General features: G+C 54.8%; 3 gene segments (V, D, J or C); all 3 read left to right on the forward strand.

Annotated features, from left to right (window-relative positions):
* The window catches only part of LOC120380446, a 134,935-nt gene extending 130,256 nt beyond the window's left edge, over positions 1–4,679 (forward strand). Inside the window, 1 exon segment of the V gene segment in view lies at positions 4,098–4,679. Within this exon segment, the coding sequence occupies positions 4,098–4,540 (443 nt within the window).
* Positions 4,680–8,572: 3,893 nt separating this feature from the next.
* On the forward strand, positions 8,573–9,101 carry LOC120380478. The segment is given in 2 exon segments: positions 8,573–8,684; positions 8,779–9,101. Coding segments are annotated over 2 exon segments (369 nt in total).
* A 1,746-nt stretch (positions 9,102–10,847) lies between these two features.
* On the forward strand, positions 10,848–13,157 carry LOC120380777. The segment is given in 3 exon segments: positions 10,848–10,851; positions 12,242–12,539; positions 13,142–13,157. Coding segments are annotated over 3 exon segments (318 nt in total).
* Positions 13,158–13,346: the final 189 nt, after the last annotated feature.

A 13,346-nucleotide genomic window follows, 5' to 3' on the forward strand; every position in this document is an offset into this window, starting at 1 on the left:
GAGGAGGTTTGATGTGTCACCAGGAGGGGGATATGGAAATAGGGGTGTGTGATGTTATCTGATTAGAATATGATTATGTAGATTTTTGTTGCAACCACTGTTCTGTATTTGCAGCAAATATTGTACACAGGTTGTGAGTGAGGTGTCTATGAAAAGGTTTGATTTGCTGGTTAGGATTGTGCTGTCTGTGTGCATGTATCATTTTTTTGTATGAAGATATAAATATTGGCGCTATACTTGGATTTCAAATGTGGGCTCCTGGGGTACTGGTCACAAGGTAACACCCAGCCAGGGGCGGTTCCAGGCAACAGCACGCCAAGTGCGTGCTTGGGGCGGCATGCCGCAGGGGGGCGCTCTGCCGGTTGCCAGGAGGGCGGCAGGCGGCTCCGGAGGACTTCCTGCAGACGTGCCTGTGGAGGGTCCGCTGGTCCCACGGCTTTGGTGGAGGTCCACAGGAGCCGCGGGACCAGCAGACCCTCCACAGGCACGTCTGAGGGAGGTCCACCAGAGCCATGGGACCAGCCACCGCCAGAGCACCCCCGCGGCGCACCGCCGTCCTTGGGGCGGAGAAATGGCTAGAGCCGCCCCTGCACCCAGCACTTCTTGGAGGGACTGTTCAAATTAAGTGATTCATTAAAATTGGTCGTCGTCAGCATTTTGGGGAGGGACCTGGGGGCGCGGGGAGGGCCTCGTGCAACAAGTAAGGGGGGGCGGCACACAGGGGAACTCCCCGCCCTAGCTCACCTCTGCTCCACCTCCGCCCCTGAGCACGCCAAGCCCCTCTGCTTCTCTCCTTCCCAGGCTTGCAGCACCAAACAGCTGATTGGCGCCACAAGCCTGGGAGTGGGAGAAGTGGAGCGGCAATGGTGTGCTAGGAAGAGGAGGCGGAGCAGAGGTGAGCTGGGGCGAGGCTCCCCAGGCCGGGGGGAGCTGCGGGGGCGGAGAGCTGCCACAGGGCTCAGGGAGGGGACGCTCAAGGTGGAAGTTTCCCCTAGGGCAGGAAACATCCTTGCACCCGCCCTACCCACGGGAGTAAATTTCATCGTCACTCAGCACAGACTGAGCTCTACCTGAAATCAGTGGGAGCTGCAGGTGCCCGTTACCTCTGAAAATCACCCCCGAGATACATGGATCATGAGAGGAAAGATGGCTTGAGGGACAAGGAGCTCAGCACATGCTGTAGCCACCCCTGCCCCTCCAATGGAAACGCACCGGCTCATTTCACTGGGCTTCGGATCACGCCCTAAGACAGGAAGGGGATGTGTGAGTCCCCAATTCACCAGACAGGACCCCCAAAACACAGGCCTTCCAATTAGTGTATCCCACCTCGGTGAGACCCTCTGCCAGTTCCCAGACCTGCGGGTTCTCCTGAGTCCCAACCCAAGGCCCCGTCCTCAGTACCTGGCTTCCTTCCCTCACAGAACCTCCTCCCGTCACTGAGCTGAGCGCACGGGCTCTCTGCCGTGCAAAGGGGACACCTGTCCCCGAGGGGACATCGCCGTGTACTGAGCGCTCACCCCCTGCCAGCTCTTATACCCACCCTGGGAACCCGCATGCAAATCCCTGCCCCGGCGGGTTCCTGTTTAAATACCAACCCCCGGTTCTAGGAGGCTCAGTCTCTCCCCATCCCCAGACACAGAACTGCCCGGTCCTGAATGCTGGGGCATTTCCCTAATTGTACGAAACAAGAATGAAATCTCTGCTGCTTTTCCTGTCCTTGTTCTCCACCCCCAGCTGTGAGTGTCTATGGGGCAGCAGGGGCATTGGGAACAGACCCATGGATTCTTTTGGTGGCTAATTCTTTCCTTGTATTTTATCCTGTTTCCCCAGGTGTCCTCTCCCAGGTGCAGCTGGTCCAGTCCGGCCCAGGAGCGGAGAAGCCCGGAGAGACTCTCACCCTGAGCTGCGCTGTCTCCGGGTTCTCCATCACTACTCAGCATTACCATTGGCACTGGCTCCGGCAGCCCCCCGGGAAAGGGCTGGAGTGGGTGGGGTACGTGTACCCATACAATAGCGGGGAGACAGGCTTCGCTCCATCTCTCCAAGGCCGAGTCACTATCTCCGCAGACACCGCCAAGAACCAGTTCTCCCTGCAGCTCCGCTCGCTGACAGCTGCAGACACCGCCACCTATTACTGCGTCAGGAGGAGAAATGACACGGTGACACGGAGCAAAGCAGAGACTGGTACAGAAAGGAGAAGCTGTTTCCATGCAGACATGGAGCGCGGTTAATGCACCATGGATTGCACCAGCTCCGTGCCGCGTAGGAAAGTAAAGCGGGTTTTATATTTAAAAAACAAACAAACAAAACAAAAAACAAGACCCCGACCGGAGGAGTCCTGTGTCCCAGGCCGTTCCATTCAGCGCTGACACATTTCACACTGAGGCCCCGGTCAGATCTCAGTATAAAACCGCTCGGACGGGTGCTCATTGCCGCATTTGGAGCTGGAATCAGGGCCGGCTCTAGGCACGAGAAAACCAGGCACGTAGAGCCGGCCCTGGCAGCTGCAGCACCACGTCCTGCGCCGGGCGCCCTGGGGCTGCTGTGGTTCGCCCCGAGGGGGAGCAGCTCCCACACCCTGTGGCTGGGCCGGGCAGGCTGGACACTCCGGTTGGGGCTCTCCGGGACTCCGCTCCCTCTGGGGCTGCCCTGCCCCAGCTCCTCAGCCCCCTGCCGGAGCGGTCCCCGGCTCTGCCCTCCTGGGTCCTGGACGGTCCTGGAGCCATGGCTGGAAGGACCCTGGGCTGAGGGTTTACCCAGACCCTGCCAGCGCCGGACCAGCTGGAGGGAGGGGGTAGCAGGCAGAGTCAGCACTGGTAGGAGGGAGCCCAGTGCTGGGGGCAGGGGGTGCGGGTGGGCGGAGGGAAGAGAGAGCCCAGGGCTGGGGCGGAAGGGGATAGCGGGTGGGGGGGGCAGGACTGGGGTTGAGGGCTGCCAAAAATCGTTTTGCTTGGGGCAGCAAAAACCCAAGAGCCGGCCCTGAAATTACAGTCTGGGCTCCCATAGTCCTCGGCACGGTACAAACACAGACCATAAAACCTCTCTCAGTCCCACTGAGTTTACAACCCGAGTGTGAATGGGAAGTGGCGTGTGACTGGGAACAGGAATAGAAACGCGAATATAAATATCAGCTGCGCAGAATAATCTTCCTTCACTGTAGCCTAGATCCTCCCTCGACTCTCCCCTAAAGAAACACTCCCAGACACGCCGCTCTCGGCCCACTAACGTCAGGGAGGCTCCACTGCGAAACCTTAATTCTGCCCTCAGACTCCCACCTCCAGCTTCTCCCACCTGCACCCACAGGCGGGCCCCAGACCCGGCCCAAAGCACGAGCCAGGCTTGCTCCGATCACGTTCCTAGTGTCACGGATCATTTCAATGGAGCCGGTCACTGCCGGGAAGGGAAAGGGGCTTCCGTCCCCAATCCCTCCCAGCGCCATGGGGAATCTTCCCTCTCCAGCGGGTGGCCCAGCCCAATGGATCCCTGGGACACGACTACTCCCCAGACACCGACCCCCCCTGACCGGACGTTGCATGGCCCCTGTGCGTGTGGAACGGGGCTCCAGAGCTGAGTCACCCCAGCCCCAATGTCACCTCACAATAGAAAGGCCCTCAGTTCCCGGGTGAGGAAATACAGTCACTGCAGGGACCTGTTCATTCCTCCCAGGGGTCCCAAAGTGTCAGCAGGACCCCAGCACCCTGTGCCCGGCGCTGCACAGACACACAGGCCGGGACAGTCTGACTCCTGCACCCGGAGCCCTAGGGCGAGTCACTCAGATCACTGGCAGCAGGAGTGTGTGTCTCTTATAAGAAGGGAAATATGCAAATGAGGGAGACAGTTTCCTGTTTAAATCTGTGCCTCCCTCTGCCCAGGCTGCACCCGGAGACACAATCCGCAGCCCCTGGTCTGTGCAGTGACCAGCGAGTCCCTGAGAACTTTCCCCTCCAGCACCCGGAAAATGGGATTTTTGCTCCTTGTGATTTTCGCTGCAGCAGCTTTGGAAAGTATTTTCCTCCTCTGAATAACGGGCAGAGTTAGAAGAATTTTGTGTTACCGCTGTTTTTATACCGATATTAATGGCCCGTCTTTATTCTCAGGTGTCCGGTCCCAGGTTCAGCTGGTGGAGTCCGGAGGGGATGTGAAAAAGCCCGGAGACTCTCTCCGCCTCTCCTGCAAAGCCTCCGGGTTCACCTTCAGCAGCTACTGGATGAGCTGGGTCCGGCAGGCTCCCGGGAAGGGGCTAGAATGGGTCGCTGCTATAAGGTACGATGGGGGTGATATACGCTACCTTGATGCAGTGAAAGGCCGATTCACCATCTCCAGGGATAATCCCAAGAGTGAGCTGTATCTGCAAATGACCGGCCTGAAGCCCGAGGACACCGCCCGCTATTACTGTGCGAGAGACACAGTGACACGAAACCGGTTTGTGATCATACAAAAACCCAGGCTGCGGAATCGCGCTTCTCCCGGCAGCCGCGCGGGGGCAGCAGTGACACACACACCGCTCCGGGCTGGGACAGGAGACCCGGCACCCGGGTGAATGTAACACAAACCTCCCGGCAGTTTTAACCCTTCCGTTCCCGGACAATGTGTCTCCCCTTCCTGCCCAGAGCCCCGCTGGGTGCAGAGATCCCTCGCTCCATCTGTGAACCCCAATTCGGAGTGAGTCCTGTTCTGAATCGCTCTCCCCTCGCTGACCTGGCACGTTAGTTCTCCGGGGGCCCTCTCGGTGTCAGACTCACAGGGCAGCGTCTGTCAGTGTAAACGGGACAAGCGCATTGGGGTTCGCATCAGACCCAACGGATGGAGCGAATTGCTCCTGGGGCCAAATCCTCCGCTGGTGTAAAGTCACCGCAGCTGCTTCCGCTAGACTCGAGTTACTCCGGATTTACACCAGGGAGGTTCTGGCCCTTTCAGCAAACTGGGACGTTTAGCGGATTAGCGCAGCGGAAGGTGATTCGTTCCTTATAACCGATGTGGAGCCCCTCACCGGGGCGTCTCGGCCCCTTCACACGCGGTTATCATCTTTATCCCCACAGCGCCGCCGGGAGCCCGGGAACGATCCCAGCCCCTGGGTCAGAGCGGGGAGACTGAGGCACGGAGGGATGGAGGCTGGATATGGAAATGGGCCATTCAGAGTCCGGGCGGGGCTGTGGGTCAGACATCGCTCAACACGGAGAACGTCTCCCGGGCTAAAATAACTGCAGACTGGGGTAGTTTCGTAACCGGTTTAACTCACTGCCCCTGGAATTCCTCTGAGCATTAGACACGGAGTTGGCGATATTTATTCCTTCTCCCTGATTTTTTTCTATTCCAGACACACAAAGAAAACAGCAAAGAATCCTGTGGCACCTTAGAGGCTAACAGACGTTTTGCAGCATGAGCTTTCGTGGGTGGATACCCACTTCTTCGGATGCAAGAAAAACTGCACAAAAAACACATAAGTAAACATACAGGGGAAGCATGAAAACACACACACAAACACGTAAATGTACACAATCACTCAAAAAAACAAATACACACCTATACCCAAAAAAGCAAGTCCAAAGACACAAATAACACACCTTGAGACATATATACACACAGGAACACACACACACACACAGATACATCCATAAACACTCAGAAAACTCTCACATGGACACATTTAAACACAGATAGACACATACATACAAGTACTGTATGTATCAAACATAATGAGAGTGGCTCAGATGCCCCTCGCAGGCACATTGCTTTAGATACGAGTCACTTCCCCGGATTGAAGCACTCGAATCCTGGGGCCTGGGTGCTATCACCACCTCTCCAGGGAATCCCGGCGCCGCCTTGGCTATATCCCTGTGCCCCACTCTGGGGTATTTAAAAAAACCAACAGGGATAATGGGTTCTGTTCTGTTACGAGTCAAATTAAGAGTCGGGTTTTGCCTTTATTGTCAGGGTCAGGGGCAGCATTTAGCATTAGGTGCAGGCTGTATATGTGGGGTTAGGGCTCACATTTGAAGTCAGGGTCCGAAGTTCCATTTCGGGTTACCGGTCAGTTGAGGGGTAGAGTTAACACAATAGATTTGAGATACACATGAAGTGTTGAGGTGAAGGTGAGTGCTCCGGTCAGGGTTAGAATTCACCCTTGAGGCTAAAGCTAGGTTTGGGAGCTAAGGAAGGGGATGAAGGTGGGAATTTCACCTGCGGACATTCAGACAGGAATCTCCAATGCAGTCGTGCTAGTATCCCTGTCTCGTTGCAGCAGCTCTGGAAGTATTTTCTCCCTCTCCATGTCTTGTGGAAGCCGGGGACTACTGTACTAGTGCCCGAGATACGAATGTTCCCCGTAATGAGTCTTTATTCCCAGGTGCCCGGTCCCAGGGGTTGGTGGAGTCCAGACTCCCGTATCAGCAGGGGCAGTCGGAGTAGCACATATGACGGCGACACAGTGCAAGGGCCAGGAGCTGCTCCAGGCGGCTTTCCGCGGCGCACCTGCGGGAGGTCCGCCAGTCCCCAGGGACAATCCCAACGCCCGGGTGTAGCTGCGACTGACCGGCCTGAGAGCCAAGGACACCGCCCGGTATCACTGTGCCAGACACCCCCGCTGCACAGTGAGGGGAAGCCGGGCTGAGCTCAGACAAAAACCTCCCGTGGCGGTTACCAGAGAAAGTCCCAGCGGGTGTGACGCTGACAGGCCGCGTTCGGAGTTCACAGGATACAGTAATTTCCTCCGTTTCAAATGGGGGAAATGAATCCGGCTGGTCAGTCAGATCTAGATCCACAGGAGGCGGCGATAGCGGGAACGGGGTGTCCCGCACTGGGTGTGATGGGGATTCACTCCGTCCCAGATATTCTATTACAGTAAGTGGGGGATGGTCCCGCTATTGTGGGAACTTTCCTCGCTTCTGCACTACCCCAGTGAAGTGGGCGAGTTAAAGGATCTGAGTCCTCGTTCCCATTGCCTTTACCCACAGCCCTGCCTGACCTCCAGGGCTCCTCTTCCACCTCGTGTGTGGCAGAGACCTCGTAACCCCAACAAGGCTGGGCCCAGGATTCCTGGGGGCCTTGACCCGCAACCTTGTTGTGGTCACTCAGGGCAGGGGTGAGGGTGCCCCCCCGGGGGGGAGCTGTCTCTGCACTGGATGCTTCCCTGACCCACTGATCATCACGCACAGTTCAAAGCAAATACAAGTCATTAAACAGCAAACAATTAAAAATAAGGAAAAAATGGGAAAGGTGAGAGGAAAACATGTCACCCTGCTCTGTGGCACAGGGACATCACAACCAGAGTCTCTGGGATGTCAGAGCAGTTCACAGTCTGCTCCTCACCAGCCCCAGGCCCCTGCTCAGGCCCTGGCTGTGCTGCAGGGATGAAAGGGGACATGGGTGTAATGGGAAGGGAGATCTGTGTTTCAGGTGAATGCTGATACTTGTCTGAATGGAAGTGGGAATAGAAAAATTCCTGTGTTGTTTTTGTTGTTATCCCTCAATATTACATCCTGGGGATGGTTTACAAACACACGTAGAGTTCATGTCACACGAGTTCTTTAAACACAACCAGGAGAAAGCTTCTGTCTACACTTCATTGCTTATTAATAATTAACTAAGCAAATGATCTTGGTGATGATGCTCAGCGGTGACAGATTTGGTCCCGGTCATGGGCCTAGCACCTAGTGTCTCCAGAAGCTGGGAATGGGCGACAGGGGGTGGGTCACTCAGTGATTCCCTGGTCTGTTCACTCCCTCTGGGGCACCTGGCACTGGCCACTGTCGGGAGACAGGACACTGGGGTAGATGGACCCTTGGTCCGACCCCGTCTGGCCCTTCTTATGTTCTCAGTTACACTCTAGGCTCCCATAGTCCTCGGCACGGTACAAACACAGACCATAAAACTTCTCTCAGTCCCACCGAGTTTACAACCGAGTGTAAATGGGAAGTGGCGCGAGACTGGTAACAGGAATAGAAACACGAATATAAACATCAGCCGCGCAGAATAATCTTCCTTCACTGTAGCCTGAATCCTCCCTCGACTCCCCCTACAGAAAATCTCCCGGAGACGCCGCTCTCGGACCACTAATCCCAGGGAGGCTCCACTGCAAAACCTTAACTCTGCCCTCAGACTCCCCCCCCCCCCGCGCCATGGGGAATCTTCCTTCTTCAGCGCGTGGCTCAGCCCAGTGGATCCCTGGGACACGACCCATCCCCTGATACTGACCTCCCTGACCGGATGTTGTATGGCCCTCGGGCACGTGGAACGGGGCTCCAGAGCTGAGTCCCTCCTGAATCCCAGTATCACCTCACAATAGCCAGGCCCTCAGTTCCCGGGTGAGGAAATACAGTCACTGCAGGGAGCTGGTCTTTCCTCCCAGGGGTCCGAAAGTGTCAGGAGAATCCCAGCGCCCTGTGCCCGGCGCTGCACAGACACAGGACGGGACAGTCTGACTCCTGCACCCGAAGCCCGAGGGCGAGTCACTCAGATCCCTGGCAGCAGGAGTGTGTGTCTCTTATAACGCGGGGACATGCAAATGAGGGAGACAGTTTCCTGTTTAAATCTGTGCCTCCCTCTGCCCAGGCTGCACCCGGAGACACAATCCACAGCCCCTGGGTCTGTGCAGTGACCAGCCAGTCCCTGAGAACTTTCCCCTCCAGCACTCGGGAAAATGGGATTTTTGCTCCTTGTAATTTTGTCTTTAGCAGCTTTGGAAGGTATTTTCCTCCTCTGAATAACGGGCAGAGTTAGAAGAATATTGTGTTACCGCTGTTTTTATACCTATGTTAACGGCCTGTTTTTTCTTCTCAGGTGTCCGGTCCCAGATCCAGCTGGTGGAGTCCGGAGGGGATGAGAAAAAACCCGGAGACTCTCTCCGCCTCTCCTGCAAAGCCTCCGGGTTCACCTTCAGCAACTACTACATGCACTGGGTCCGACAGGCTCCCGGGAAGGGACTGGAATGGGTCGCTGTTATAAGCTCCGAAGCCGATGGGAGTAGTACATACTACCCTGATTCAGTGAAAGGCCGATTCACCATTTCCAGGGATAATTCCAAGAGTGAGCTGTATCTGCAACTGACCGGCCTGAAGCCCGAGGACACCGCCCGCTATTACTGTGTGCGAGAGACACAGTGACAGACAAACCTACTGATGCTCCTGCAAAAACTCAGGCTGCAGAATCCGCGGGCGCCACGTGGGGGCAGCAGCGACATAAACGACCGGGCTTTGGGCACCGGAATGAGAACGAGCATCCAGGGGAGCGAAATACAAACCTGCCCCCAGGCTTTAATCCTTTCATTCCCCAGCAACCTTCCCCGTTTGCTTCACAGCGGCCCACTGGGTCTCGCGGCAGAGGTTCCTCGCTGCTGCCCTCAGTCCCATTCCGGTGCGAGTCCTGGTCCCCCGGTCAGTCTCTCCCTGTGGGTCTGGATCTTTCACTGATGTACAGTGCGGTTAATGTGACCGGTTCCCACGTTGTTCCTTCGCTTCTCTTACCCCACAGGGACCCGGTCACAGATTCCTCTCGCCCCTCCCAGTCGGGAAGGGAAGGTGCCCAGGGTGACGCTGGCAGAGCAAGTGCCAGCTCATGCCAAGGCCCCGAGGCCTCACAAGTGCGTAGCTGGAGCCAGCCTCCTTCACCCGCGTGCGAGCGCCATCACAGCAGGCGTTGTTCGAGGCGAAGTGCATCAGAACGGGTTTGGTGTCTGGACTTCATGGAGTGCTTGTGGGATGCTGCCTGCGCTGTTTCACTTGTGTGCGCCCTGGTGTAGCCTGACAGCAAACAGTTGCATTGTATGTACCCCTGCGACTAAAAGTGACCCTTCAAACGAAGGAGGCTTCCGTAAGGAGTTGTTACATCCTGCTCATTAAACTCAAATGAGCCATTGTGAGATCAAGGATCAAAAACTTTCCTAAATGCATTCTTCCCGCCCCACCCCCCACTACTTGTACAGCAGTTTACAAGAACGTCTGAACTAAACCTCGGAGCACCCGAAAATCAAAACTCTGGAGGCTGAGAACAGAACCTTGGCGTCCTAAATCCCGATTTCCTGCGCTGGTCATTTGTCTCTCCTAGCTCCAGGAAGTTCAGGGCAAACCCCACATTCCTAGACTCCTTCTGTAGCTGGGTAGACCCAGAACCCAGGCGTTCTGGTAATGGGATGACAAAGCCTGCGGTTGGCAGAACAGCAAATTGATTCAGAACTAACAGCCTTCCAGGTGCTCAGCCTCATTGGCAGGGCTGCAGTGTGTCACTGCTGTGACTTCTGATGGGGGTGCTGGGCTGTGTGTATTACACCCATCAGGCTAAGGGGCGATGCACCATCTCCAGGGACAACCCCAACCATCTGCTGTGCTTACAGATGAGCAGCCGGTTGGGCCGGCTTTAGGCCTATTCCACCAATTCCCCCGAATCGGGCCTGCGCCCAGTGAGAATCCCTTCCCTGGCTAGAGGCGCCTGTTTAATTTTTAATTTTTACCCACCTGGTGGTGCTTGGGGTCTTCAGCGGCACATCAGGCGGCAGGTCCTTCAGTGCCGCTAAAGATCTGGAGTGAGTGAAGGACCTGCCACCCAAGTGCTGCCGAAGACTGGGAGCACCACCCGGTGAGTACAAGCCCCGCGTGTTTTTTTACCTGTTTTTTTTAAGTCATCCCTGCCGGCGCTGCCGAAACTGGTGGAATTGGGCCCTGCACTTCCTAAAGCTGGCCGGAGCCCGAGATACCTGAGGACATGGCTGGTATTACTGAGTGACAGATACACAGTCAGGGGAGACTCACAGACTTCAGGGCCAGCAGGGACCATCCTGGTTATCTAGTCTGACCTCCTCCACATCACAGGCCACAGAACCTCCCCCACCCACTCCTGTAACAGACTCCTAACCTATGGGTGAGTTACCAATGCCCCCAAATCATGGCTGAAAGACTGGCTGAGCTGAGACAAAAAAATCTCTCTCAGGGTCTATCTAATCTACAATAAACTGAATAGGGAGAAAAGAGACAACTCCAGGATTTTATTTAATCCCATTCCTTTCAGTTAATTGAATACTGAAACCAAGTGATTGGATTTAACTCCTCACAGGCAGATAGTATTTATTTTTATAAAAGGGAGCTTCTCTTCCCCCTCCAGTCACCCCCTCCTAACACACTCTGCTCCCCCAAGGGGACTCAGATATTTTTACGCATCCTATTAGCCTATCCCAGGAGCAACGCCCCCCCACCCCCACCCCCGACACAATTACTGCAAGCAGAGGCACAAGATTCTAATATCGCACTGGCTGAGGTGCCCAGACCCCTATTTCTGTAGAAATCAACACCCAGAGGACTCAGTTTTAAATAACACTCTCCCTGGTTTCTTGGAATCGATTGTATCCCCCACCCCTACAGACTCATCTTTACATTTCCCCATTCCCCTTATTATAAAACTGATACAAAGGGAAACTTTCCAAGTTTCCGACCTCTGCCTGACACCTCCACCCCTGTTCACTGCCACCCCACAGACACCTTATCCCTACCCCCTGTCCTCCCACTGCCGTTCCCACCTCACAGAGACTCTCGCAGCAGGGCTTATTCCCCTGCCCTCCGTGTCTACACCCTAATATCCCCCCTCAACTACCTTCACCCGCAAAGACCCCCATGAGCAGAGCCCCTCCTCTGTTTTACGCATAGCTATTAGCTTACTAAAGCGGTAGTTTTTGGAGTGGCTCTAAACTGGTGTCTAGGGATTTGGGATCATTCAAAGCAGGTGTAGATTTGTCCCTGAAGGCAAAGTATAATCAGGATCCCACCACAGTGTGCTCGGTGCTGTACAAACATAGGGAAAGGTTCAGCCTGGCTCCCCCCTCTCAACCATTGTGCAAGTGATTCAGGGCCATAAGGGAAGAGTTTGTCTCTCTTTATAAGAAGTGGGAAATGTAAATAGGGGTGTCGGTTTCCTGTTTAAATCTGCCCCTCTCTCTGCCCAGGCTGCACCTGGAGACATAATCCGCAGCCCCCTGGGTCTGTGCAGTTACCAGCCAGTCCCTGAGAACTTTCCTCTCCAACATCCGGGAAAATGAGACTTTGGCTTCACTTACTTTTCACTGTAGTGGCTTTGGCAGGTATTTTCTCCCCCTGAACACATTGGATATGCAGGAACTTGTTGTATTTTTGGCATTAAGGTCGTTATATTATAAACACGTTTTTATGTATTTCTTAGCCTCCCGAGTATTGCTGGAGAAGGTATTTAACGTGGCTGGTTCCTTCCCTATTTTCTCTCCTCCCTCCCTCACCCTCTCCAGGGGCCCGTTCGCAGGTTGCTCTGACCCAGTTGGGTCCCGAAGTGAAGCAGCCCGGAGAATCCACTCAGCTGAAATGCGCCGTGAGCGGGTTTGTCCCTAACGACCGCTGGATGGACTGGGTCAGGCAGCAGCCGGGAAAGGGCCTGGAGTGGCTGGTTCACTATCGCCAATCTTCAGTCACGAATTTCTACGCCCCCTCCATCCAGGAGCGATTCACAGCCTCCACGGACAGCGCCAACTTCTACCTGCAAATGACCGGCCTGAAAGCGGAGGACGCCGCCGTGTATTACTGTGGGAGGTGGGGTCCCGCGAGGGTGCAGTTAGGGGACAAGGAGCAGGGGGGGTTGTATGGGTCGGAGGTTCTGAGGGGGGCACTCAGGGGGTGGGAAGTGGGAGGGGGCTGCTTGTGGAGGCACAGCCTTTCCTACCCTGCCCTCCATACAGTTTTGAAACCCCAGTGTGGCCCTGGAGCCAAAAAGTTTGTCCACCCCTGTTTTAGGAAGTGCTCCTGTCTCCAGCACCCAGACACCCAGCTCCCAAAGAGGTTCAAACCCCCCAAAAAATCCATTTTACCTTGTATAAAGCGTATACAGGCTAAACTCATAAATTGCTCACCCTCTCTAACACTGATAGAGAGAGAGGCAGGGCTGTTTGCTCCCCCAGGTATTGATCACTTACTCTGGGTTTACTAATATACAAAAGTGATTTTATTAAATATAAAAAGTAGGATTTAAGTGGTTCCAAGTAATAACAGACAGAACAAATAAATGACCAAACAAAACAAAACACACAGACTAAGCCTACTTCTGTCTGTCTGGATAAATAAGCAAAAAAAAGGCTATAGACTAATAGAGACAAGACTAAGCATGAGCTTTCGTTGTGAGCTTTCGTTTTTCTCAGATGCAAGACCACCTGAAGAAGTGGGTCTTGCATCTGAAGAAGTGGGTATTCACCCACGAAAGCTCATGCTGCAGAACGTCTGTTAGACTAAGCCTAATACAGCAGGTAAATTTCACCCTCAGAGATGTTCCAATAAACGTTTTTGACAGACTAGCCTCCTTCTAGTCTGGGCCCGATCCTTTCCCGGTACAGTTCCTGTTCCGGC

Source organism: Mauremys reevesii, linkage group 13 (genome assembly GCF_016161935.1).
Source record: "Mauremys reevesii isolate NIE-2019 linkage group 13, ASM1616193v1, whole genome shotgun sequence".
Classification (NCBI taxonomy): Eukaryota; Metazoa; Chordata; order Testudines; family Geoemydidae; genus Mauremys; species Mauremys reevesii.